Source organism: Mytilus edulis, chromosome 2 (assembly GCF_963676685.1).
Source record: "Mytilus edulis chromosome 2, xbMytEdul2.2, whole genome shotgun sequence".
Taxonomy (NCBI): Eukaryota; Metazoa; Mollusca; class Bivalvia; order Mytilida; family Mytilidae; genus Mytilus; species Mytilus edulis.
The window spans coordinates 4,189,827-4,216,144 of record NC_092345.1 but is presented as its reverse complement, the minus strand read 5'-3'; the positions used below and the strand labels follow the sequence as shown (position 1 = coordinate 4,216,144).

Sequence of the window (26,318 nt, the reverse complement as noted above, 5' to 3'; positions counted from 1 at the left end):
CAGCATATTAAAATTTCGGAAGCTTTGGTATAACAGTTCATGCATAAATGCACGGACACGACTGGAAACTCCATTTTTCAATCTTTCAAGAACCATAACTCCTGAACGGTAAAAGTCAAAATTGTCATTATTGAACTTGACCTCCATTCTGTCATCAGTAACAACATATTAAAATTTCGGAAGCTTTGGTAGAACAGTTCATGCATAAATGCATGGACACGACTGGAAACTCCATTTTTCAATCTTTCAAGAACCATAACTCCTGAACGGTAAAAGTCAAAATTGTCATTATTGAACTTGACCTCCATTCTGTCATCAGTAACAACATATTAAAATTTCGGAAGCTTTGGTAGAACAGTTCATGAGTAAATGCACGGACACGACTGAAAACTCCATTTTTCAATCTTTCAAGAACCATAACTCCTGAACGGTAAAAGTCAAAATTGTCATTATTGAACTTGACCTCCATTCTGTCATCAGTAACAACATATTAAAATTTCGGAAGCTTTGGTAGAACAGTTCATGAGTAAATGCACGGACACGACTGAAAACTCCATTTTTCAATCTTTCAAGAACCATAACTCCTGAACGGTAAAAGTCAAAATCGCCATTATTATTGAACTTGACCTTCGTAAAGTTGTCAGTAATAACATATTAAAATTTTAAAAGCTTTGGTTGAACGGTTCATGAGTTAATGCACGGACAACATTTGATTGCCGCCTTTCAAGAACCATAACTCCTGAATGGTAAAAGTCAAAATCGCCATTATTGAACTTGACCTTTGTATAGTTGTCAGTAATAACATATTAAAATTTTAAAAGCTTTGGTTGAACGGTTCATGAGTTAATGCACGGACAACATTTGATTGCCGCCCGCCCGCCCGCCCGCCCGCCTGCCCAACCGCCCGCCGTACATCCCCAAATCAATAACCGACATTTTTGTCACAAAAATCCGGTTAAAAATCAAAGAAAAATTGAAATTGAATACACCCATCACCACTCACATCTTTTACATAATTATAAAAAAACTTACTTACATGACTAATACTTTGAGGGAAAAAAATGGATTTGTAAAATCACAGACTGCTGAGTCAAGTATTTTTGAACTAATCGAAATTATTAAATACCATATCAAAAAAAAAATATTTGTACTCAAATTTAAATCATGATTTTTCTGAAACTTTGACAGAAAATAATTTGTACCAAAATAAAATGAGTTGTATAAACTTTTGATTATAATAGTTACTGACAATATCTAGCAAAGTAAAATAAAGTCTTGAATATTCTGTTCTTGTTTAGTTACCCTTTCCAAAACAAGCCAAAAGGATCAAGAAGAGGTAGACTATATCCATATACAGCTGTAAGGCTCCATACACATACTCCTCGGGAGATAGATCATGTTTCCTCCCACCTACCAACCTCTGAGTGTGGTACACAAGGAACTGGAAAAAATGACAAATTAATTATTAAGCAAAGAACATGGTACATAGCTCTAGTGGGAAAGATGGCTTGTGATTTCCTGGCCTTGATGTCAAGTTTTTTTTTACAAAATTAATTGATCTACACATTTATTCCTCTTTACAGAAAAAAAGATACTATGAATTCATTTATTTTCATGGATTGATGAAAACTTGCATTTTTGCGGATATTTGATTTCATGGTTTTGCATAAAAAGACTATAGAAAATTGTAATTTGTTAAACATTTGAATTTGTAGTTCACCTGTACCCACGATTCCCATGAAAATTGGTAACACACTAATAATAATGAGTCCGCAGTAGTCCATATATTTATGATGAATCAATCAAAATATGATTCTTTCACAATATGTAGTACCTTACCAGTCAGAATCTGTTTATTAAATAGGTAACAGTGTGCAAGTAGCATTGGTATGTTGATAGATTGAATTATAAAATATCAGTGGCGGATCAAGCCATTTTTAAAAGGGGGTTCCAACTATATGTCCCTATTCAAATGCATTGATCTTCCAAAAAAGGGGGGTTCCAACCAACAGGAATACTCCCCCTTGATTGGCCACTGAATATCTATAGGCGGCAATAGAAAAATCTCAACATTGTTACTTGATGATTCGTATTAAAACAATGTAATGTGCATAAAACTTTTCAAAGAGACTATAAGATTTAAGGTGATAAATCATTTTGCCCTTTTGTACACCAATTATTCCTGCATTTTGTGCTGCAGAATATTGGTTATCATCCTGTCTTTAAATATGCAAATCCTCATGGGTTTGAAACCTCATTGTAAACAGGTGAGAAAACAAGTGAAAAAAATGAGTTTGCAATAACTTTCAATGTATTTTTGTTTATATAAGAAAGAAAGAAGTGAATTTTCAAAGGTTCTGAAAAAGTTACTGACTCAAAGATTGAATTTTAGGTACTGTAAATTCAAAAATTATCGCAAGGTTTTTATTAATGCCAATAATGCGATTGGGTGAGTATAGCAATAATAAGAACTTGTATTATTATATTGGATAGACATATATCTTATCATACCTCCTATACATTTCTAGGAATATGATTAGTTAAAAGCGTCCGTGTGCAGACTGTGTATATTCAATATAAGTTAGTATGGAGGTGGGGCTTCATTCAATACAATGGTTAGTCGTGGAGTTACGACTTTGGCACTGTTTGATTATTTAAAAGTATTGAAAGTTCTGTTTAATATTGTTACATCAAGGTTGTTGATAATAAATAGTTATTGTTTACATTATATTTTTTTTAGAGCAGACCAATAGAAGAAGGTTCTTAAAATTGAACACTTGAACACTTTAATATAGAAATAAGAAGATGTGTCATGATAGCAAATAAGACAACTCTAGTCTAAATTCAACAAATAAAGATAGTCGGTAAGATAAATTCGTTACATAGTATGTAACTAATAATATCTGTATGCAGATTTTCCTGACATTGCAATAATTAATCTCGCATTTTTTTTCAAAAATCGCATAAATAAATGGACGCTATTATTTCTGTATTTACAGTAACTGCCTGTCTTGTATTTTCATGAGTCAATAGTTTTTTCATGATGAGTTAAATATAACAAATTCAAGTGGCCCACAATTAGATTAAGGGGCCATGAGCTGCTGAGCCCCTGCTATTCACATCTCTGTGACAACATCAGGTCATTATAATAAATATCTCACCAGGCTGAAAACCAGAGCAGCAAGGCCACCGTAGACACAATCCATTATCTAAAATAAATTAAAACATTTAAAAATATTATCCCTGGCGAAAATTTTTGTTCATTCGATCAAAACAAAATGAGATGCTTTTATAAAGAACCCTACATTTATTATTCCTGACAAATTGTGTGCAAACTGGCCTTATTACAAAAAGATAATGAACAACACTTATTGTTACACCACTGTCCCAGGTTAGGGAGAGAGCTCACAAACATGTTTAACCCCGCCAAATTTTTTATGTGCCTGTAATTCAGTGATTGTTTTGGTTCATGTCTGTCATATTTTTTTTGGTAAATTATTTTGTTGTGAATAACATGAATAAGGCCATTATTTTTCTCAATTGAAATGTTTTGTTTTTTTTATGTTATAGACAAATATCTCGTTATTTAAACAGATAAACAAAATATTGCTAATATGGCCTTTTGAGAGAGGTGAGCTCCAAAGACTTAACAAAATTTGTAATAAATCAACCATGAAGAATAATAAAATAGACTTACCCTCCATGTGAAAACATCGGCTGGGAAAATAAAATCAAATATCATGCAGGAAATTCCAAAAAAGATCAGTACCATCACCAAGGCAAACAATAGACCACTGCACAAAGTGAAGTCAATCTAAAAAACAAAATAAAATAAGCTACATATTACAAAACAACATTAAGAAGTGTATCCCTAAATGGCCAAATGTATGCTGTTATCTGCTTGTTGATGGGGTTGTTGTCTGTTTGACATATTCCCCATTTTCATTCTCAATTTTATTCATTGATCACAGGGTATAAAAATGTCATTTTGATATTTATTTCCAAACTTATCCTTTAGACTGCTGCATTCATTTCTATTGTACTTTTGTGTATAACTAAATAAAATTTTAATCACTGATGAAATAAACATGTTCACTTACCATTGCTGTATCTTTGTAAATATTGAATATTCAAAAGTTATATAAATCAAAGAGCTGATAGCTCTGAGGTGGAAGAAGGTGAATAAAAGGTAACTTGAATTACCATAAAAGCAGCCCCACTAACCCAGCCTGCTTTGTTCCATTATCGTCATGACAGTTTGTTTTTTTCTACAAACAAGAATGTGTCATAAGTACATGGATTTCCCATCCGTACTATCATTTTCTATGTCCAGCGGATTGTGAAAATTAGGTAAAATCTTTAATTTGGCAATAAAATTAGAAAGATCATATCATAAGGAACACATGTGTACTAAGTTTCAAGTTGATTGGATTTCAACTTCATCAAAAACTTCCTCGACCATAAACTTTAACCTGAAGCAGGACAGACAGACAGACCAGGAAACATAACGCCCATAAATGGGGCAAAAAAATAGTAAGACTTGTTACATACCCGCCAACTTTTGAAAGTTCCCATGGGTGTTTTTAGTGCGCAACAACAATTTTAAAGGTTACAATTTTTAGTGAAGTATTTTGCACGATCTGGATTGTCTAGAAAAAGTGTCATATTTGTATGATGAACTTACATGCCTTTTTCTTAAGTCTGTTTGCATGATTCTAGTTATTAAATCAGTAGAAAAGATGAACATGTAGCTAGCAAACCAGGGTTTATTTTCTTGTGTCAGAATATTAGATGCTTGTTGAAATTTCCAATTTTGAGTTATGCACAAAGATGGACCTTTAACAGGTTGGGAACAACACTCCAAATGAGGGGTAACCCTCATTGGAAGAATATTACAACCCACTGTAAAAATGAGCACCTTTATCATGTTTATATTCATATCATTTGATGAAACTTTTCCCCAAGAACTATGCATCTAGCAAGTTTTAAATGATCAAAACATGCCAAAAGAATTTTGTGGTGTTTCTAAACTTATATATATCTTCTTTATTAATTTGACCCCTCATTTAGAAAAGTTGTTCCAAATATATAATGAATTTTCCCACTTTTGAGTTAAAAATCTTAAAAATTTTCTTTTTTTTTTTCAACAGTAAAATGACCCCTTGTTTTAGGGACAGTCCCTCATTTAAGGGACACCACTCATAAAGGGGGGGGTCCCAACCTGTTTGTTGGTCTTTGTGAAAAAAGAATAGTGCATTGTCATTTAAATGATTTAATTGATTACAAAAATAAAATATGTTACAACAAGTATTATGTATATAAATTAGTGAAAAAAATACTATTTATTATCTTCATGGTGGTACTGCATCATTGAATTTTGTCAATCAGCCATGCTTTTATCCTTAAGCTGTGTAAGAACCTGCTTGCAGATGAAAATATACATGCCATGATTTCACGATTTTACAACTATAGATGAAAACAACACAAGTTCAAAATCTAGCATTTTAGAATAATCTTCAGAGAAAACGTTTTTGATTGGTTTATTAATTGATCATGAGAAACACAGAATTTGATTGGCTGAAAACGATTGTCATACCTTGGGAAGAAAATATGGAACAGATGATTTTCACTAAATCGTGTTTCAGAGGTTTTTTTAACGATACCCTTAATATTAATACTTTTTTATGCAAGGACGTATTATAAAACGTCCTTGATAAGAGCAAGGATTTGTATAGTAAGATCTTACTATACAAATCCTTGATAAGAGTAAAGAGAATGAACACAGGGCGAACTATGGGCGAAAGAACTCAGGACGAAACAGACCAATACCAAACATAAAAACTGGGTGAGTTGTCCCGATACCAAATATAATTTTTTTCCTTAAAAACAAAAACTAATCATTGCTTGTTTTGTCCTTAATATAAATGTGGATATGATGCCTGAAGTCTAATATTTTCGCAACTGCATGGTGAACACTATTTTATGCAGATGCTGATATACATTTATTATATCTTTTTTATGAAACTAAAACTGTTTCAATGGCGATGCTTATCAGGGTTTTAATGCTTATTTTTAAATTTAAAACAAACTCCTGCTTTATACCCCCTTGTTTTAACTACGGTACATGTATAGTACTGCTTTATTTGCTGATGTATTATGTGTAACTCTTTTAATTTTGATTAAATTAATATTTATCTGTGAAATTTAAGTCGTTTTTTTTTACATTTTTCATTTTGATATCGTTTTTGAAAAACATGTCATTTGATTTCTTACATTTTATAAATCTTCCGCATAAACTGTGATCCATTATAATCAGTCTTTCGAAATAGTATTTATAAATTATATTATTGTTAAAATTGAAACATTCATACTTGTTTTATTACAAATGTCTATTATTTGAATTTGAAAATTACTTCTAAAATTTAAAAAAAATAATGTGCATAACTTATTTCATCAACACAAAGTTGTCTCATGCCAATAAAATATCTATCTATTTTCCCCGGGCGCTATGTTTTCTTCCCCAGGCGCTTTTTCTTTTCCCCAGGCGCTTTTTATTTACCCAGGCACATTTTAGTAGGACCCACATATTTACAATAGTGATTGTTTTCAATCCTAATTTACAAATTAAATGATTCAGATGCTTAATCATGTGTAAAAATTGGTGTCAGGAATCAGAAGTTGTTATGAAATTGTAACACACAGAAACGAATGCGGCATACAAAGATTCAATGATTTTAAAGTCAGCACCATAGGCCTTCAGAAGACTTGAAGTCTTCTTCAACCAAAAAGTTTTGTTATATTCTGTATTATTTATTTATTTTATTTTTGTGTGAGTCTCTGGTCATTTTTTACCTGTACAAGTGCAAATAGAGGGTAAACAAAGGTAACTTTTATTTTTCATGTTTTATTAACGAATCCATCAATGTAAAAAAATAATTGTTTCCGTAACTTGTTTGTTTACACCGTTACCATGGAAAGGGCTGAGTCAATATTCATGAGATTGCGGCAGTTTCGACTTGTATGTATTCTAATTGGGTAATAATCTGGAGTCTTTCAAGTGTCTCTTTACTTTAAATCAGGTATAAGCAATAAAACTGGAAGTGAAATTTTTTGATGAAAAAGTGACAAAATGGCGGATTATTCTACAATTTTAATATGGATTGACGAGATAACAGTGTTTGATCCAGGGAATTGGAACCCTCCTTCTTTTTTTTGACGATCAATGCATTTGAATGGGGACATATAGTTGAACCACCACACCCCTTTCCCCCCATTTAAAATGGCTGGATCCGCCCCGGATAAACATCTGCTTTGGATGCTTTGAGTATGTTGATTTAATCACGTTATTATTTCATGAATGAAATAATATAAAAGTGTCAAGGCATTTGCATTTTAAATTTGCAAAAGATTACACTTAGTTCTTCTATTTTACTCCTTGTTTTTCTGAATAATACAAAATTAACCATATCGTACCTTAGTCTGGATGGCAAACAGAGATAAAGACAGACAGACAAGGCATGTTACTCCTGCTGCCACAAATACACTGGTTGTGTCATAATAACTACAATAAATAATACAATTAATAACACACATGATGATAAGTAATGGTACTTTTAATGGTCAGCAGTACAAATTAAAAGTATATACTGCTAAATTGACAACTTTAATCCTAAATCAAAATTATAAAAAAAACACATAACTAATTACTAGCAAATATATTCCATATTTTGATTGAACACCTCATGAACTTGACAATGCATTAATATGTACCCTGCTATGGCTTATCAAAGCTTTTTGTACTGATCATACAAAAAAAGGACATTATAAATTTGATATGTGTAATAATTGATTAGTTCTTGCAAAGGAGATGCATTGATCGTTGTTCTGATGTTGATGTGTATTTAATGCATCACTTTGCATAAAAACATTAAAGGTACATGCATTTCTTAGATTTGAAAAAAAAATCCATGCAATTTCTGGCATGTGTTCAGGCATTGTAACAGGTTTTAGGTTTAAATTATTCATCTAAATATAGAACAGGTGTGAAAAATAAACAAACACTACAAGGAATGTAGGACCTGAAATAATCAGACACATATTAGTAAAATTTAACATAACAACTTTGACAACTGAAATTAGATATTAAATATTTGTGTGATTATAAGATGCCCTACCTGCTGATTGTTCCAACCACGTAAGAAAACGCCAGGGTCTGAAAAGAACAAGAATGTTATTCCATAAAACTTATCCTGTGGAGTGTCACTCATTCATTGGATTCAATATATATCTCTAAAAGATTATTATCAGAAACACATTTTCATGGATTATTGTGGGTAAAGGCAAACCATAAAATTTAATTCTTCAGCAAAATACATTTTTTCTATAGACTTGAATTTAGACATCTGCAAAACTATGAAATCTAGTATCCACAAACAAGTCAAGGAAAAGTATATATAGAACTTTATCATATGTTTAGTAGTAAATACAGTAGTTTGATTAATAGCCTGCTGTTTAATCCATATCGTGCAACTTTGATGCGCACCCTTTATCGCATACCCTTTATCATATAATATAATACTCTCCTGTTGAAATATATGATAAAGCATATAACATATGGCAAAATCCATAGCCGCCTAAAGGCCCTTGGGCTGCTATTGGTGTCTCGGGATGATACAACATATGATACGGATTTTGCCATGTATTATTCTCTATATAATATCATCAAAATTGATGATACATTTATATTTCATAAAAATAACCGTCTTTATGATATTAACTTTTTAGGGATTGGTGGTAGATGATTGCTATCCTTTGTTAAGGAGTGACCAAGTCAATGTCTTAGCCTGAGAAACTGACTATTATTTAAGAAATTTGATTGTCCATTATCGATTTTTTTAATTACAAGAAATGTTGAACACAAATAAAGCTTTCAATATTTAAAATGGAATTTTTTTTATTTTTGTGAAACTTTGAATATATATGCTTTTTGAAATGTAAATATTTCTAAATTATTTATCCATGGTAAATTGTACTTACAAAAACTGTCAAGCAAATAAAATTTCCTGGATACTTTCGTCTGACTGATGGGATACATACTAGTACTATGTAAGTCACAAGGAATGTAGCACTGTAATTAAATCATACATCACTTTAAACAAATCTTAATAAAAATATAAAAGCTATGCTCTAATTTCACTTTCATTGTTCATTGAGAAAAAATATACTATTTTTATATTTCAAGTTTTACTTAATTTTTGAAATACTATACATTAATGTAATTTTCCTTAAAGACATGTATCAAAAATGTGTACATTTGAGAAATAGATAATTTCTTACTTACTGTTATACCACTGTCCCAGGTTAGGGGAGGGTTTGTATCCCGCTAACATGGTTAACCCCGCCACATTATTTATGTATGTGCCTGTCCCAAGTCAGGAGCCTGTAATTCAGTGGTTGTCGTTTATGTGTTACATATTTGTTTTTCGTTATTCTTTTTTATGTAAATGAGGCTGTTAGTTTTCTCGTTTGAATTGTTTTACATTGTCATATTGGGGCCTTTTATAGCTGACTTTGTGGTATAGGCTTTGCTCATTGTTGAAGGGCGTAGGATGATCTATAGTTGTTAATTTCTGTGTTATTTTGGTCTCTTGTGGACAGTTGTCTCATTGGCAATCATATCACATCTTCTTTATTATAATTAGTAGTAAATACAAGTAAATTTTGTGAATAATATATCCGTTATATTATTGAGAAGTCACATGTACAGGCTTTATCAAAACAAAAATTTGTTCAAACATAAAATTGAGAATGGAAATGGGGAATGTGTCAAACAACTGTTTGAAGTATATAATAAGTGTATATCATGGCTTGTTCAATATCGCACACAACATCCCTAAACCGAAATAATACATTTTTGTACCTCTAACGGAGCTCTTGGGATTATATTGGTGTCTTCAGTTGATATGGTTATGATATATTGAAAAAGATTTACGAGATTCTCTATATATTGGTAAGGAGATAAATAAGCAAGAACTAATTTCATTCAAAGTACACAATAACAATAAAACATGAGCACTGATGAGCTCTTTAACAGACTAACTAATGGTCAACAACAATAATCCTCTGGTTGATGCAGGTGCCCTTTTCTATTATCTATATATAAAGATGTGAGAAAGCCCTATACTCAGACTTGGGGTAATTGTAATTGTAATCGTTAATCAGCTGTAATTGATTACAATTTTTCAAGTAATCATTGTAATCATTAATCAGCCAAAAATCTGATTACATGTAATTTAATTTAATCAATTACTTTTCAAAATACCCTGTAATCCTGATTACTATTTGATTACATTCTGATTACAATAAAAATAAATCTTAAACTGTGTTTATGGTCAATAAATGAACAATTTTGTTATTCTTATTTAAGAAATATTTACATGTTAAGATAGTTTGGTTTACTTTATAAAGCATGTTAATTGATTTGTATACTTCAGTAAAAAATAAACTGTTACAGTATTGAAAAGTCATCATTTATAGCCTAAGAAGAGACGTATAATACAATTAGTAAAATATATTGTACTGGCCTTAGTAAAAGATATTGTACATATATTCACAATTTAAAAATGTACATATATATATATTTGATAATAACTGTTATATTCAAGTAATATTATACTTTTCTTTAATCTTGAATTATGATCTTTTGTTAATATTGTGATTTTTGTCAACTTTGAATTGACAGGTAGGAAACCAATTAAGGTTTGTTTTTATTGCAATTTCCAATTGAGTATAGCTGTAGGACAATGTATATGATAAAAGATTAATCAGACATGTGAAAATTTATCTAATTAGCACAAACTAAATTAAAAGTTGGACAAATATCTTGTTCAAGATAAGCAAATTTTTGTATTTTCTTTCACTGGACATGTGAAATGCAATGATTTATAGGACTTGTATTTTGTTTTCAATTTGATTAAACAATTCTATTAAAATTTTACATAGTTTTTAACTGGTAACTTTATTTCATCCATATTTTGGCCTTAACTTCCATAAACTGTACCTTGAAATACATATAAAGTCTCAAAGAGGTCAGAAGACAAACAGCAAACTCTTTACAATGCCATATTCAATTGAAGTGAAAATAATTCAGAGATCAATGCTGATAAAGTGTAATGGGTCATAACCAGTGACACAATGTAACAAAGTATGTTGTGAACTTTTGTGGTTTATTAAATAGATGAAGTCTGAAGTTATCATTTTCTAATATATAAAACAAAATCCTTTCTAAAAAGTGCTTTAGTTGTGTCAAATGTTAATTTATTCATATCATTCAAAATGTGTTTTTTTTTAATTCATTGTAATCAGATGTAATCATGATTACTTTGCTAATGTAATCATTAATGTAATCAGACACTTTCAGAAATGATGTAATCATTAATTTAATTTAATCGTATAAATGACAAAGTAATTGTAATTTAATCAATTACATTGAAAGTAATCAGACCCATCTCTGCCTATACTACTGTCTTTATATGCAGGTGTGATATAATATTAACTATATACTTACTTTGATACCAAATAAAACCAAATTCCTGTTGTCTGTATAAAATTTTTGATTGGTTTACTGAAAGGAAAAACAAATAATAATTGGTTGTTTAACTTGAGAAAAATGTAAATATTTTGAACAGAAATGATCCACTTGTATTTTGTGGCGCTAGCTATTTGTAAAATTGGATTGAATTGTCCCCTTTTATTAGTAGTTACTTTGATTCAACTATTGGAATAATATAAATGATAACTTTTATTTTACATCTTGCAAGACAATATCTTATTCTATAAACATTTGCATTAAATTCATTAAAAATAAAATGGAGTTTTTGGCTTTTGTATAAAAATTGAGATGTGTTATGTCAAATATAAGACTGTCGCATGATAGAGCAAGATATTGAATCATAATGTGGAGATCTTACACTGCATAAAACATGTACAGCCAAACCGGTTTTAAGCCACCACTAAAGGGAGAGACAACAAGAATGTGTCCAAAGTACATGGATGCCCCACTCGCACTATCCTTTTCCATGTTCCATGGACCGTGAAATTGGGTAATAATCTAATTTGGTATTAAAATTAGAAAGATTATACTATAGGGAACATATGTACTAAGTTTCAAGTTGATTGGACTTCAATTTTATCAAAAACTACCTTGACCAAAAACTTTAACCTGAAACTCCCACTTTCATTTTCTATGTTTAGGGGACCGTGAAATTGGGGTCAAAAGTCTAATTTGGCTTCAAAATTAAAAAGATTTTATCATTATAAGCAACAAGTTTACTAAGTTTCAAGTTGATTGGACTTCAGCTTCATCAAAAACTACCTTGACCAAAAACTTTAACCTGAACGGACGGACGCACAGACGTCCGCACAGACGAACGGAGCCACAGACCAGAAAAACATAATACCCCTCTACTATAGTAGGTGGGGCATACAAAGTGGTCTCTTAAGACAGGTGGTCTTTTAATACAGGTTCCATTTATACGAAATGTACTACAGAGGGACCTAAAATTGGTGGTCTTTTAACTCAGGTTTTTGCTTTATACAGGTGGTCTCTTAACTGGGGTCACACATTCACGATTTTTACTGCCGTCCTTGACAGGACTTAAAATTAATTAAAAGTCTGATCAAGATCCTATGAATCGTGGATGGAAATTCAAACTTTAATTAAAATTTGTAAAAAAAACAAATTTAATCACGACAACAATCAGATATTGTTCAGGAAGCGTCGATATTCAACCATTTCCAACCGAATGTATCCCGATAATCCCGTTCTAAATCCGCTTCTAATCCGGTTTGTATCTTTCGCCAGGTAAAATTCGACCGAGTCTGTCACGACTGCGTCCCGATTCTAACGAATGTAATCCGACAGAGATCAGATAGTGACAAGACAATGAACCGACGCTGACGGAAGTTATCCGTTCGAAAACTGTCGGCATACTCGGAATGATCAGGTACTGTCAGAACGTAATCCTATCACGGTCCGCTCTATCGCATTGCAAACGGCTTTGTCTGGTCTCAGTCGTATTGTATTCTGTAATTGTCGGGACTCTGACGTGGGTATCATTTACGAATTTAGAATTAATAACGGGACTGTTTCGGAATGGTTTCGGCAAAAATGGTTCGCAATCGACAAGATCTGGATGCAATCTGGACTCAATTGGCAGAAAAACAGCAATGAAAAATTTCTCCAGATCATTCCAGTTCCACAGGACACCGTCCCGAATACACAGAACATTGTTAGGAATTCGATCCGATACAGCAGAATCTGTTACGACATAGGCACGATTGTAATCCGACTAGACAAAATCGGCTGAGTTTCCCCGAAAGGTTACGGGACACACCTAGCTGTCGGGGTGCTTTGCCGAACTATACAGACCCTTCCCGACCAGTAGGAATATGTTATGAACTAAAACGACTGCATTCAGACAATAATTGGACATTCCAGATAATTGAGGGTACTAATCCGACTTTTTCACTTTTCGTGTCGTATCGCTGTCTGATCTCAAACGGGAACAATAATCGGCAATGTGTGAACCCCGCATTAAGCAGGTTTGATTGTATAATCTAGAAGTCATCTTGACAATACACCATGTCTACAATTAAAACTGTAATACAGTTAATGTTTGTGTTTTTATAGTTACAGCACATTTAAAGATATTCATGATATTAACTGCCTCTGTGTCGTACTAGAAACATATTATAAACCAGATGCTCCGCAGGGTGCAGCTTTATACGACCGCAGAGGTTGAACCCTGAACGGTTGGGGCAAGTATGGACACAACATTCAAGCTGGATTCAGCTCTAAATCTGGATTGTGATTAAATAGTTGACACAGCATAGGTTTTTGATACAGAATGAATGTGGTCTAATGAACTTAAAATTTTTGTTTTGCCTTTGAGCAATTCACTATGCTGTTGAATATTAATCCTATCAAAAATATGTTTGAAGAAATTTTCTTTTTATTTATGAAATCTGAAATGAGAAAAATTGACCCCCCCCCCCACCCCCCCCCCCCCCCAACCCCCCAATTTTTTTTCACATCCCCCTTTCCCTTATTCCAAAACTGATCTCAATTCAAATTTCTAATGGAGTTTGAAACAATAACTACTTATTTAAATACATCATAAAATGTAAAAAAAAGTGCTTGTTTTCACTGTATGGTAAATAAAATTGAGAATGGAAATGGGGAAATTCCCGCACCCGGAGGCGTCCTTCAAGTGGCCCCTAAACAAATATATACTAGTTCAGTGATAATGAATGCCATACTAATTTCCAAATTGTACACAAAAAACTAAAATTAAAGATTGTTTTAATTTATCAGTTGGTAGTAAAATTGAATATACATTGTATATTGTATAAAACAATGATTTAAGTTGATTCAACTACTATTCTGGACAAAGAAAGATAACTCCAATTGAAAATTTCTTGTTATTGCGCAATATTGTGCAATTAGATATTTCTTGCTATTGCACAATACTGTGCAATTGAAAATACTTGCTATTGCACAATACTGTGCAATTGAAGATTTCTTGCTATTGCACAATACTGTGCAATTGAAAATTTCTTGCTATTGCACAATACTGTGCAATTGAAGATTTCTTGCTATTGCTGAATACTGTGCAATTGAAAATTTCTTGCTATTGCACTTGTAATACTTAATATAATAATTTTGAATCCTGATTTGGACCAACTTGAAAACTGGGTCCATAATCAAAAATCTGAGTACACGTTTAGATTCAGCATATCAAAGAAGCCCAAGAATTCAATTTTTGTTAAAATCAAACTTAGTTTAATCTTGGACCCTTTGGACTTTAATGTAGACCAATTTGAACACAGGACAAAAAATTAAGAATCTACATAAGTACTCAGTTAGATTTGGCATATCAAAGAACCCCATTTTTTCAATTTTTGATGAAATCAAACAAAGTTTAATTTTGGACCCCAATTTGGACCAACTTGAAAACTGGGCCAATAATCAAAAATCTAAGTTCATTTTCAGATTCAGCATATCAATGAACCCTAAAGATTCAATATTTGTTACAATCAAACTAAGTTTAATTTTGGACCCTTTGGACCTTAATGTAGACCAATTTGGAAACGGGACCAAAAATTAAGAATCTACATACACAGTTAGATTTGGCATATCAAAGAACCCCATTTATTCAATTTTTGATGAAATCAAACAAAGTTTAATTTTGGACCCCAATTTGGGCCCCTTATTCCTAAACTGTTGGGACCAAAACTCCCAAAATCAATCCCAACCTTCCTTTTAAGGTCATAAACCTTGCGTTTAAATTTCATAGATTTCTATTTACTTATACTAAAGTTATGGTGCGATAACCAAGAAAAATGCTTATTTGGGCCCTTTTTTGGCCCCTAATTCCTAAACTGTTTAGACCTCAACTCCCAAAATCCATCCCAACCTTCCTTTTGTGGTCATAAATCTTATGTATAAATTTTATTGATTTCTATTTACTTATACTAAAGTTATTGTGCGAAAACCAAGAATTATGCTTATTTGTGCCCTTTTTTGGCCCCTAATTCCTAAACTATTGGAACCAATACTCCCAAAATCAATCCCAACCTTCCTTTTGTGGTAATAAACCTTGTGTCAAAATTTCATAGATTTCTATTTACTTAAACTAAAGTTATAGTGCGAAAACCAAGAAAATGCTTATTTGGGCCCTTTTTGGCCCCTAATTCCTAAAATGTTCGGACCAAAACTCCCAAATCAATCCCAACTTTCCTTTTGTGGTCATAAACCTTGTGTTAAAATTTCATAGATTTCAATTCACTTTTACTAAAGTTAGAGTGCGAAAACTAAAATTATTCAGATGACGATGACGCAGACATCGACGCCAACGTGATACCAATATACGACCAAAAAATTTTCAATTTTTGCAGTCGTATAAAAAGTTTGTTGTAAAAACTTAGTACACCAAAAGTTGAAAATTATACAATGCTTTGATTTTAATGAATACCATGGTATGCTATTACTTACACAAGAGAAAACAGACAAACAAATCCAAAGGTCACCAGTAACTGAACCATCAGTATAAGGTACACCTAAAATTAAAGAAATATATTCATTATAAAAAATTTCAAAACAAATTATTTTTAACTGTAATGTATTACATTAGCACATTGTATTTGAGAATTCTAAATGTATGCATTTTGTTTGTACATGTTACCTAGGTTATTTTGAAAAAATATGGGAAATACATTTATAAAATTGCAAAACAAATCATTCTTCTCTTGTTGGCTGAGACATGCATTCCTCTGTATTTGTTATCAGAAGAATACAGATTCCATTCAATTTCGGTCCAGATCCCATCTGTGTTGAGCATAAGTAAGCTGAGAAAAAAATTACAAATGAACAATCTCAATCAAGCTATTTTCATATTTTTAATGCATTGTACAATTAATAGATCAAACACTAACTATTGTGTTTTGTGTATACAATTTTATTGTTTTTCTGTTTTTTACTTATGAGTTTGAATGTCCCTCCGGTATCTTTTACCTCTCTTTTAAAGCTACTTTAGTTGTTAATGTCTGTGTCATTTTGGTCTCTTGTGGACAGTTGTCTTATGTGCAATCATACCATATCTTCTTTTTGTCGAGCCTTCGACTTTTGTCGCAAAAACGAGACTAAGTGATCCTACATTCTGTCATCGGCGGCGGCGGCAGCGGGGGCATCCACAAATATTCACTCTGTGGTTAAAGTTTTTGAAATTTTAATAACTTTCTTAAACTATACTGGATTTCTATCAAAATTGGAAAGAAGCTTGTTTATGATCATAAGATAGTATCCAGAAGTAAATTTTGTGCAAAAATAAATCCATTTTTTCCGTATTTTACTTATAAAAGGACTTAGATTTTCTTCCAGTTAATATTACATACAGTCTGCAGTTAAAGTTTTTAAAACATTATTAGATTCAAAAACTATCCTGGATTTTTACCAAACTTGGACAGAAGCCTTTTTACAATCATAAGATAGTATCAAGAGGAATATTTTTATTGATTTTTTTCCTCACTTTTGTTGAGCCTGCGATTTACAGCAAAAGTAGGCGAGACACCGGGTTCCGTGGAACCCTTAGAAATTTTTTATTTTTAACAGGTTTCAATGCAATTCCACATTTATTTTGTTTAAAATCCATATATCATTTTATGTAATATCCTGTAATAATGAAGTACAACTTTGTCTATGTCTCTCAATTTCTTTACTTATAAATGAGTAGAGAGGTAGAGAGAAAAGCATCTAACCACTTACCTTTCTAATGAATGCCATTCTAACAGCCTTGTCACTGAAAGAACTACCAAATGGACTATCTGCAAAATTTGGCTCATAATTACTGTCAGCTGTTCTATCTGAAAAAAAAAGTATTGTGTTGCATGCATTTCTGGTTATCATATTCAATTTGACAAATTTGCTAAAGATGCATTAAATTGTAGCTATACATTTAGCAAGGCAAGTTAATTTTTTGAGATGGAGTTATCTTCCTTTGTTCATGATTGTACATAAACAGATTCATCCCCTATTGATTACTTATGTAATTTTTAATAAAAAAAAAAAGTATGATTATTCAAATACTCATTATATTGTAACTTAAATATCAAAGTATAAACATATCATCAATAAATTGCATGACATTTACTAGATAGGATCTGAATAATGATCACTTCACTGCAACATTTGTTTTTAACTATCAGAGATACAATCTTTGAACATGTAGATATCAAGTCATTATCGCTATTTTTGTAACGATATGTATATGTTTATGATGCGCTCCATAGATTAGCACTGATACTGATGACGTTGTACACGTACATGATGTAACTGTTTGGAATTATACTTGTGTGTCTAAACTATTGTTGTACTTCTTATTGCCCTCATATCGTAGGAATAACGATACATGGTGTCAGATGTGGTTGCAAACGGACAATATAAATCATATTAGTGAATTATATGCACCGGAAAGTTTATAAATAACATTTGAAGCGAGACGCCAGCATCCCGGCATTGTTTGGATTACACGTTTTGTTCAAGGACATACAATTCGCTATGTACCGTGAGTTTTTTATGACTTGTTAACAATTTATATCCGAAAACATTTTCAATTATTGAAGAAAACTTTTCATATATATTAATTATCAAAATGTCTGATAATGAAGCTGAAGTGGTCGCTGAGGCAATAATTTCTACGGAACGCATAATTAACACTAATCTGCCGTTTCCACAGAAATTGGATTTTCGAGGAAACATTGCTACAAATTGGAAACGCTTTAAACGAATGTGGACTAACTATGAAATTGCAACAGGATTAGAGAAGCAAGAGGGCAAAACAAGAACTGCTACGTTCTTAACGTGCATTGGCGCAGATGCGCTAGAAATTTTTGACGGATTCGTGTTTGCTAACGAAGGTGAAACTAATGATATAGATGCCGTTATTGAGAAATTTGAGAACTTTCGCATTGGTAAAACGAACGAAACTTATGAGAGATATTGTTTCAACAAACGAGACCAAGAGCAAGGTGAAAACATTGATACATATGTTGCTGCATTACGTACATTAGTCAAAACATGTAATTATGGCACAATAGAGGAAAGCTTAATACGAGACAGAATTGTCATTAGCCTACGTGAAAATTCAACAAGAAAGAAGTTATTACAGGATGCGAAACTAACTTTGAATCGTTGTGTAGACATTTGCCGCGCAAATGAAAAGACAAGTATACAAATGAAAGATATTTCACAAGAAGAGGTCCAGTATGTAAGGAGACGGGATCAGAAGCCGAGAAAAAACTTTACTCCGAGACCGCAAACCGATAAGAAGTTCGATGATTGCAAGTATTGTGGAAGACAACACGTGCAGAAAAGAGAAGCATGTCCAGCATGGGGCAAAACATGTGGAAAATGTGGCAAGTCAAATCATTTCAAAATCAAATGTGAATCCGGAAGAACGACTCTGAGTGCAAACAAGCCGAATTTTAGACAAAAGAACAGAAGAACCGTTCACAACATCGAACAATCCGATGATGAAAATATGTCCGATGAAGAATATATGTTCATAGTTGAAGACGTTAACACCGTTGGACTAAAAAGAATAAATGCAATTATGAATGTTCAAAACAAGCAAGTTAAGTTCCAACTCGACTGTGGATCGACCGTCAATGTTCTTCCGACAAAAGACTAAAAGAAGATATTCAATGATAAAGAACTTGTGCAATTGAAACCGTCAAATCAGACACTTGTTATGTTCAACAAGACCGAAACTAAGCCTGCTGGAAAGAGGAAAATCACAATAGTCAATCCATAGAATAAGAAATGGTACAATTTAGAATTCGTAGTTGTAACTGGAAATGTTCAGCCGATTCTTGGATCTGAAGCGATTCAGAGGATGAAATTAATTACTGTGAACAAAGTTAATATTCACAATGACAATATTTCGAAAGTAGATGATAGAACTGATAGCACTGTAAGTGTTGTATCAAAACAGACGCTTGAAAAGCAATATCCAGATGTGTTTAAGGGAGAAGGAAAGCTACCCGGAAAACTGAAGTAAGACATTGATGAAACCGTAAAGCCAGTCAAGCTCGCTACACGGAAAGTGCCAGTTGCACTTAGAGACAAAATAAAAAATGAACTCGATACTTTAGTTGAAAAAGATTTTATTTCACAAGTTGATGTTCCGACCGATTGGATATCGTCGATGGTGGTTGTCACGAAATCGTCCGGAAAAAATAAGACTTTGTATAGACCCGAAACCACGGAATGAAGCGTTGAAAAGGAATCATTACCCGACTCCGACGATCGACGACTTGCTACCAGATTTAGAAAAAGCAAGATGGTTCTCGGTAGCAGATGCAAAAAACGGATTTTGGCATGTGCAGTTAGAAGGAGAGACTAGTTACTTGACAACTTTCGGTACTCCGTGGGGACGATACCGTTGGAAAAGAATGCCGTTCGGTATATCGCCAGCACCCGAGGAATTCCAGCGTAGAATGGATGAAGCCCTCGAGGGATTAAAAGGCGTGAAAGTTAATCATGATCGATGATATCTTGATATATGGTTGCGGAACTAACGACAAGGACGCACAAGAAGATCACGATAAGAACCTGATAGGGTTAATGGATCGTTGTAGACAGAAAGGTTTGAAACTAAATAAAGACAAACTGAAACTAAGATTACAGGAAGTTAGCTATCTTGGTCATAGAATTACCGCTGAAGGACTGAAAATAGACTCCGAAAAAGTCAAAGCTATTACGGAAATGCCGATACCTGAGGACCGACAAGCAGTTCAGAGACTTTTGGGCATGGTGAACTATGTACAGAAGTTTGCACCGTGTCTATCCGAAACTACCGCTCCACTTAGACAATTGCTTAAGTCCGAAAATGATTTCAAATGGGATCCTCACGTACACGGACTATCATTTGATCAGAAAAGAACCGTATTGTCAAATACACCGATACTTCGATACTTTGATGAAAAGAAAGAAGTCATTTTACAGTGTGATGCATCGAAATCAGGACTGGATGCTTGCTTGTTGCAGGAGGGACAACCAGTATGCTATGCGTCGAGAGCATTAACACCAACCGAAGAAAATTATGCTCAAATTGAAAAAGAATTACTAGCAGTAGTTTTTGGAATGGAAAAATTTGAAACATACACATATGGAAGAAAAATCGTCGTCGAATCAGATCACAAACCGTTTGAGATTATATGTAAGAAAGTTTTGCTTACCGCTCCGAAACGACTACAAAGAATGTTGTTACGCTTACAAAAGTTTGAATATGTTGTTTTCAAACCAGGAATAGAAATGTATATGGCAGATACATTGAGTAGAGCATATATTAACAAAGAACTAAGTGGACAAGATATACGACCGGAAACCGAGAAGGAAGTTGAAACTGTGAATGCGATTCAATTTTTACCGATCACCGCCAAAAGATGTAAAACACTACAATCAGCTACCGCAGAAGATGAAGAACTTCAAATGCTTTGGAAAGTTATAAAGAAAGGATGGCCGATTAACAAGGATGCCGTAGATATTAAGATACAGAAGTATTTTCCGTTTCGAGAAGAACTTACAATTCAGAATGGATTGATTTTCAAAAGTGATAGGGTTGTAGTGCCGAATAGTGCAAGAGCAGATCTGACAGAAAAAGTGCATTCTAGTCACATAGGAATACAAGGATGCTTACGACGAGCAAGAGAATGTTTATATTGGCCGAATATGAACTCGGACATTGAAAGTTATATTAAAACATGTGAAACTTGCAATGCATTCAACATGGAACAACAGAAAGAAAGTTTGCATAGTAATGAACTCTGTACAAGACCATGGGAGAAAATTGCTTGCGATCTCTTTGAGTATAATCAACAAGACTATTTGATGACCATTGATTACTATTCCGACTACTTTGAAATCGACAGATTAAATAACAAGAAGGAAAAGAAATAATTGGAATCTTGAGGAAACATTTTGCGAGATATGGACTACCTGATTGTGTATTTTCAGACAATGGACCGCCGTTCAACAGTCACGAGTTTAGACATTTTTCGAATCAGTATGAATTTACGCATACAACAAGTTCACCGAGATTTCCACAATCAAACGGAAAAGTTGAAAACGCTATCAAAACAGCAAAAAGGTTAATGGTGAAATCTCATAAGGATACTAAAGACCCGTATTTAGCATTGTTAGATTGGAGAAATACACCATCTGAAGGCTTGGATAGTTCTCCGTCACAACGCATGTTTGGAAGAAGAGGAAGAACGCTATTACCGTCGGCGTCAAGATTATTGAAGCCAGACATTCAAACAGATGTTGTAGGAAACAAGAGGATTCAAAGGGAGAAACAGCGTAGCTATTACAATCGTAGTGCTAAAGATAAGACCGAACTAGCGAAAGGAGATATAGTCCGAATAAAACCGTTCAAAAACGGAAAAGAATGGACAAAAGCAAAGGTTGATGAGAAATGTAATATTAGATCGTACAATGTGACCACCGAAAATGGCAGCACTTATCGGAGAAATCATAGACATTTGATACTAACTAAAGAGCCGATGATTGAACAGTCAGAATTAGATCTAGCAACTCAAACAGCCGCGGATCGTACTGACAATCAAGCACAACCGATCGCCATCGATAATCAAGTAGACGACAAAGTGATTGAACACCAAGAACCAAAACAAACTATCAGAACCTCAGAACGTATTCGTAGTAGACCGAAACATCTTCAGGACTATGTATGTACAGTAGTGCGTTGAATGGACTTTGTAAATATGTGCCTGTTTAAATTTTTAGTTTGAGTTAGATTAGGGTTTTGATATTGTGAATTTATAATGGACTTATAAAAGAAGGGTTTCTAGTGATGGACTGTAAATATGTTCTGTAGTAAAAGTTAATACTTTCAATGGCACAATCGCGAGTTATGATCAGTTCAAAGAAATTTTGAGAACAAGAACATTAAAGATTTTTTCTTAAGAAAGGGGATGTAACGATATGTATATGTTTATGATGCGCTCCATAGATTAGCACTGATACTGATGACGTTGTACACGTACATGATGTAACTGTTTGGAATTATACTTGTGTGCCTAAACTATTGTTGTACTTCTTATTGCCCTCATATCGTAGGAATAACGATACAATTTTGTGCATTTTTCTTTTGAACTCTTTTTGTGATAATTTTCATATCATGCTTCTCGCGTAAGATGGACAAATTATCGCTAGAAACTAAGGAGACCACGTGGCGTTGCTAACGAAATTGACATGAAATTGACAACGTCGTCATAGGTAAAATAGCGATAAGCAGATTATCTTTGGTCATCTCTTCTCACTTTCGCTGTACCAGCTCAAGCGAGAAAATCAATCTCGTTGAGATGATCAACGATAATCTATAAGTACCATAGGTTTTTGATTGCAGTTTATGCAATCTTTACCAAAATACTAAGGTTTTCTCAAGTCCTTTTTTTTCAAACAAAATTAAATGTATATCAACATATTATACACAAAAACTATACAATGTCATATATGTCGTACCAATACTTTTGTAGTTTTTATGTTTGTTGTTCACAATTTCATGAATTTGTCATTTTTAAACAAAAGCTATTTAACCAATTTTTGTGAATTGTGTGAGTAAAGGTAAAGCATTTAAGCAAATTAAATATTCATGAAAATATAAGTTTTCCTCAATCCAAGAAAATTGGTATCTATGAAGATTTATGTTGTATAAATAACACTTACTTTTAGGTACATGTATGTTGGATTGAGGAGGAGCTACACCTGAACTATATGACTTCTGTGGAGGAGGATCTACTGCTGAAGCGTATGTTGGAGGCGGTGCTGCTGGTGTACTGTACTGTGTATTGTAATTGGACCCCAATGGGTATGATGTCTGATTTGGTTCCTGGTTATAGGCCATAATAAAATATATCTTCTATCTACAAATAAAAACATTGTAATTAGACCTCAATGTCTACAATTGAAAAATACTTTTCACATATAAAAGACTGGTCATGCTGTACAGTTTACTTAAAAATCAGTATTTAAATATGTTTTATACGGACTTATGTCTTTTTCACAGCTAAGACTAGTCTCAGTTCACATGTAACACCTCAGTCATCTGCCTCAAAATAATTATTTGGACCACCAAAACGTCATGATTACATATTAAACAGCAAAATGTCATTTACAAATCATTCTCTAGATTTATATTAATAAAATCTTACAGTATAGGCAATTCTAAATTGTTTCTCTTGTCAATGTTTGTGAAGCGCAGTTCCAAAAACCGGGAAGTTAAATATAGATTAGGGCCGGATTACATGAAAGGGGGAGCGGAATTACGCAGGTGTCGTCTATTTTTGGAAATTCCTAAATAAGGGCGGCCTAAATTAAAGAAGTATTTTTCTGATCGTGAAACCAAGGTTTGTGTAGTTTAGTTAATAATCATTCAAAAGAGTTCTCAAGTAGATACATGATTTATTTATTAACTTAAAAAAAACCAACAACATTGTAGGAAATTCCAATAGCGAAAAAATTATTAAGTATCTACTTTGAATAAGAAAAAATCTTTTAAATTCTACTTTACTTGCAGATACAAATTTTGAACCAAGTCATATGTCTCTATTCTAAAGCATTACTCTTGTTAAAAAAGGGGGAATTCAAACTCCCGGACCACCCCCACCCCCTAAGGAGTTATTGTCCTTAATAGTCAATTTTGAACAATTTTCATAAAATTTGTAAATTTTTACTAACATTTTCTACTGAAACTACTAGGCCAAGTTCATTATAGATAGAGATAATTGTAAGCAGCAAGAATGTTCAGTAAAGTAAGATGTACAAACACATCACTATCACCAAAACACATTTTTGTCATGAATCCATCTGCTTCCTTTGTTTAATAATCATATAGACCAAGGTGAGCGACACAGGCTCTTTAGAGCCTCTAGTTTTAAGTGGCCAGCTGAAGGACGCCTACGGGTGTGGGAGTTTCTCGCTACAATGAAGACCCATTGGTGTCCTTCGGCTGTTGTCTGCTCTATGGTCGGGTTGTTGTCGCTTTGGCAAATTCCCCATTTCCTTTCTCAATTTTATTGTTATAAATCATGTAAAAATGTATTCATAATCCTGAATAATAGATATATTTTCACCAACATTATATACATATATGGAGTTATTTTCTTTCTGATCGATAGGTCATATTTTGAAGTAAAAACCCGAACGATACCATGTTTTAATGAAATTTTCTCCAAGGCATAAAATAATGACCTTTTGAGGTCATTATTTTCCTTGATAAAGATGCAAACTATAATTTACTTCAAAGTTATATTCGTCTGATATTTTTTATTGCCGATTTGGGATTTTGTTTTTTAATCAATCTATGATAGGTGTAAAAAAATCGTCATTGTCCGCATTTTAATTTTAGAAACAAATTATGTGAAGTTTTGTATATTTATCACTTCAATACAGAGACAATATCATTGTGTGAGATGAATTTTAATGTAACACTTTTTTTTCAAAGCCCGATTTAACATAATCGTGTGTAAGATTTTGAAAATCTTACTCATTCACACTGAAAAGGAAATCATACTGTGACCTACATGTATTGATACATGTATCACGATTTCGTGCTCCCTTCGTGTCAGTTATTATTTTTATTTACATTTATGTATATCTTTTACTCTATAAAATGATAACTAAATCAATATTATTATATTCTTTGGAATAACAACCACGTACCTCAAAATGGGGTCGTAATAAAGGGGGAAAACAATAAACAAAAAATGTATTGCTATTCAAAAGAAAATCATTCTGAATATTTCATTCGATTCAATTAAAATTGGTTGAAAAAAATAATCACTTTTCCGCAATAGAAATTTCATTTCAAATAGAAAAAAAAACTTAACAACCCTCCCCCATTTTCAATAAACCATAGATGTAATGGGTATTACATCTATGAATAAACTAAGTTGGTACAATCATAGATGGTACAATAAATTACTTACAAAGTGTCTTGTATTTTCATATTAACCGTTATCGGATGGTAATAATTCATACTTCATGCAGTTACAGTAAGATTTGTATTGTGTAATGGATAATAACTTCTAAGGTTTATATCTAGATTAACTAGTGAGTTTCATTTCTAATTCTAAATGAGCCGTTGGGCGCATTATTCACAATAAGGTAACCACAAGAGTGCACACTCTGAAATGTCTCGCTTTCTTTACTAATCATTGGTATTATGTTGTTAGAACATACTCACTCCTTTTCGTCCAATGAAAAGTCAGTTTTCCCCCCTCTAATTTTCATAGTACATGGTTTTCCATCCACTATGAAATGCTATACATGAATGACTTTTCATTGTCAGTTAATTATGAAAGTGAACTCTTGATTGATGATTGATTGTTGGTTGCTTTACGCCGCATTAGCACAAAAAGGTTATATCGCGGCGAGAGCTAATTCGAATATTTTTACAATTTAAAGCATATTTTTAAAATGTGAACTCTTAATAACTGCACTAACGAAGTGTACAATCCACTGAGGCATTTTCCATGGGAAAAGAGCCTACTGATTAAAGATGAAAGAGCAGAGATAAAAACAAAACCTTTTGAATTTTGCAAATTTTCATGCATTTTTTAACGGTACACATATATAGAATAAACAAAAACAATTTGGGTAAGGATGTAGATGAACTAATACTTATTTAACTTATATACCTGACATTTGAGGTATTTTTTTTCTTTCAAGAAAACAATGC

At 32.8% G+C, this 26,318-nt stretch overlaps 1 protein-coding gene across 1 annotated transcript; it reads right to left on the bottom strand.

The window, feature by feature from the left end:
- Positions 1 to 895: 895 nt before the first annotated feature.
- Positions 896 to 23,911, bottom strand: LOC139510096 (protein lifeguard 2-like). Its single transcript, XM_071296348.1, has 11 exons — positions 23,791 to 23,911; positions 23,306 to 23,502; positions 17,324 to 17,421; positions 16,055 to 16,119; positions 11,567 to 11,623; positions 9,037 to 9,127; positions 8,175 to 8,212; positions 7,474 to 7,561; positions 3,698 to 3,814; positions 3,162 to 3,209; positions 896 to 1,441 (listed from the first exon to the last, which is right to left on the bottom strand). The coding sequence occupies exons 2-11, from the start codon at positions 23,481 to 23,483 to the stop codon at positions 1,295 to 1,297; spliced, it is 927 nt and encodes a 308-aa protein (XP_071152449.1). The 5' UTR covers positions 23,484 to 23,502; positions 23,791 to 23,911; the 3' UTR covers positions 896 to 1,294.
- Positions 23,912 to 26,318: the final 2,407 nt, after the last annotated feature.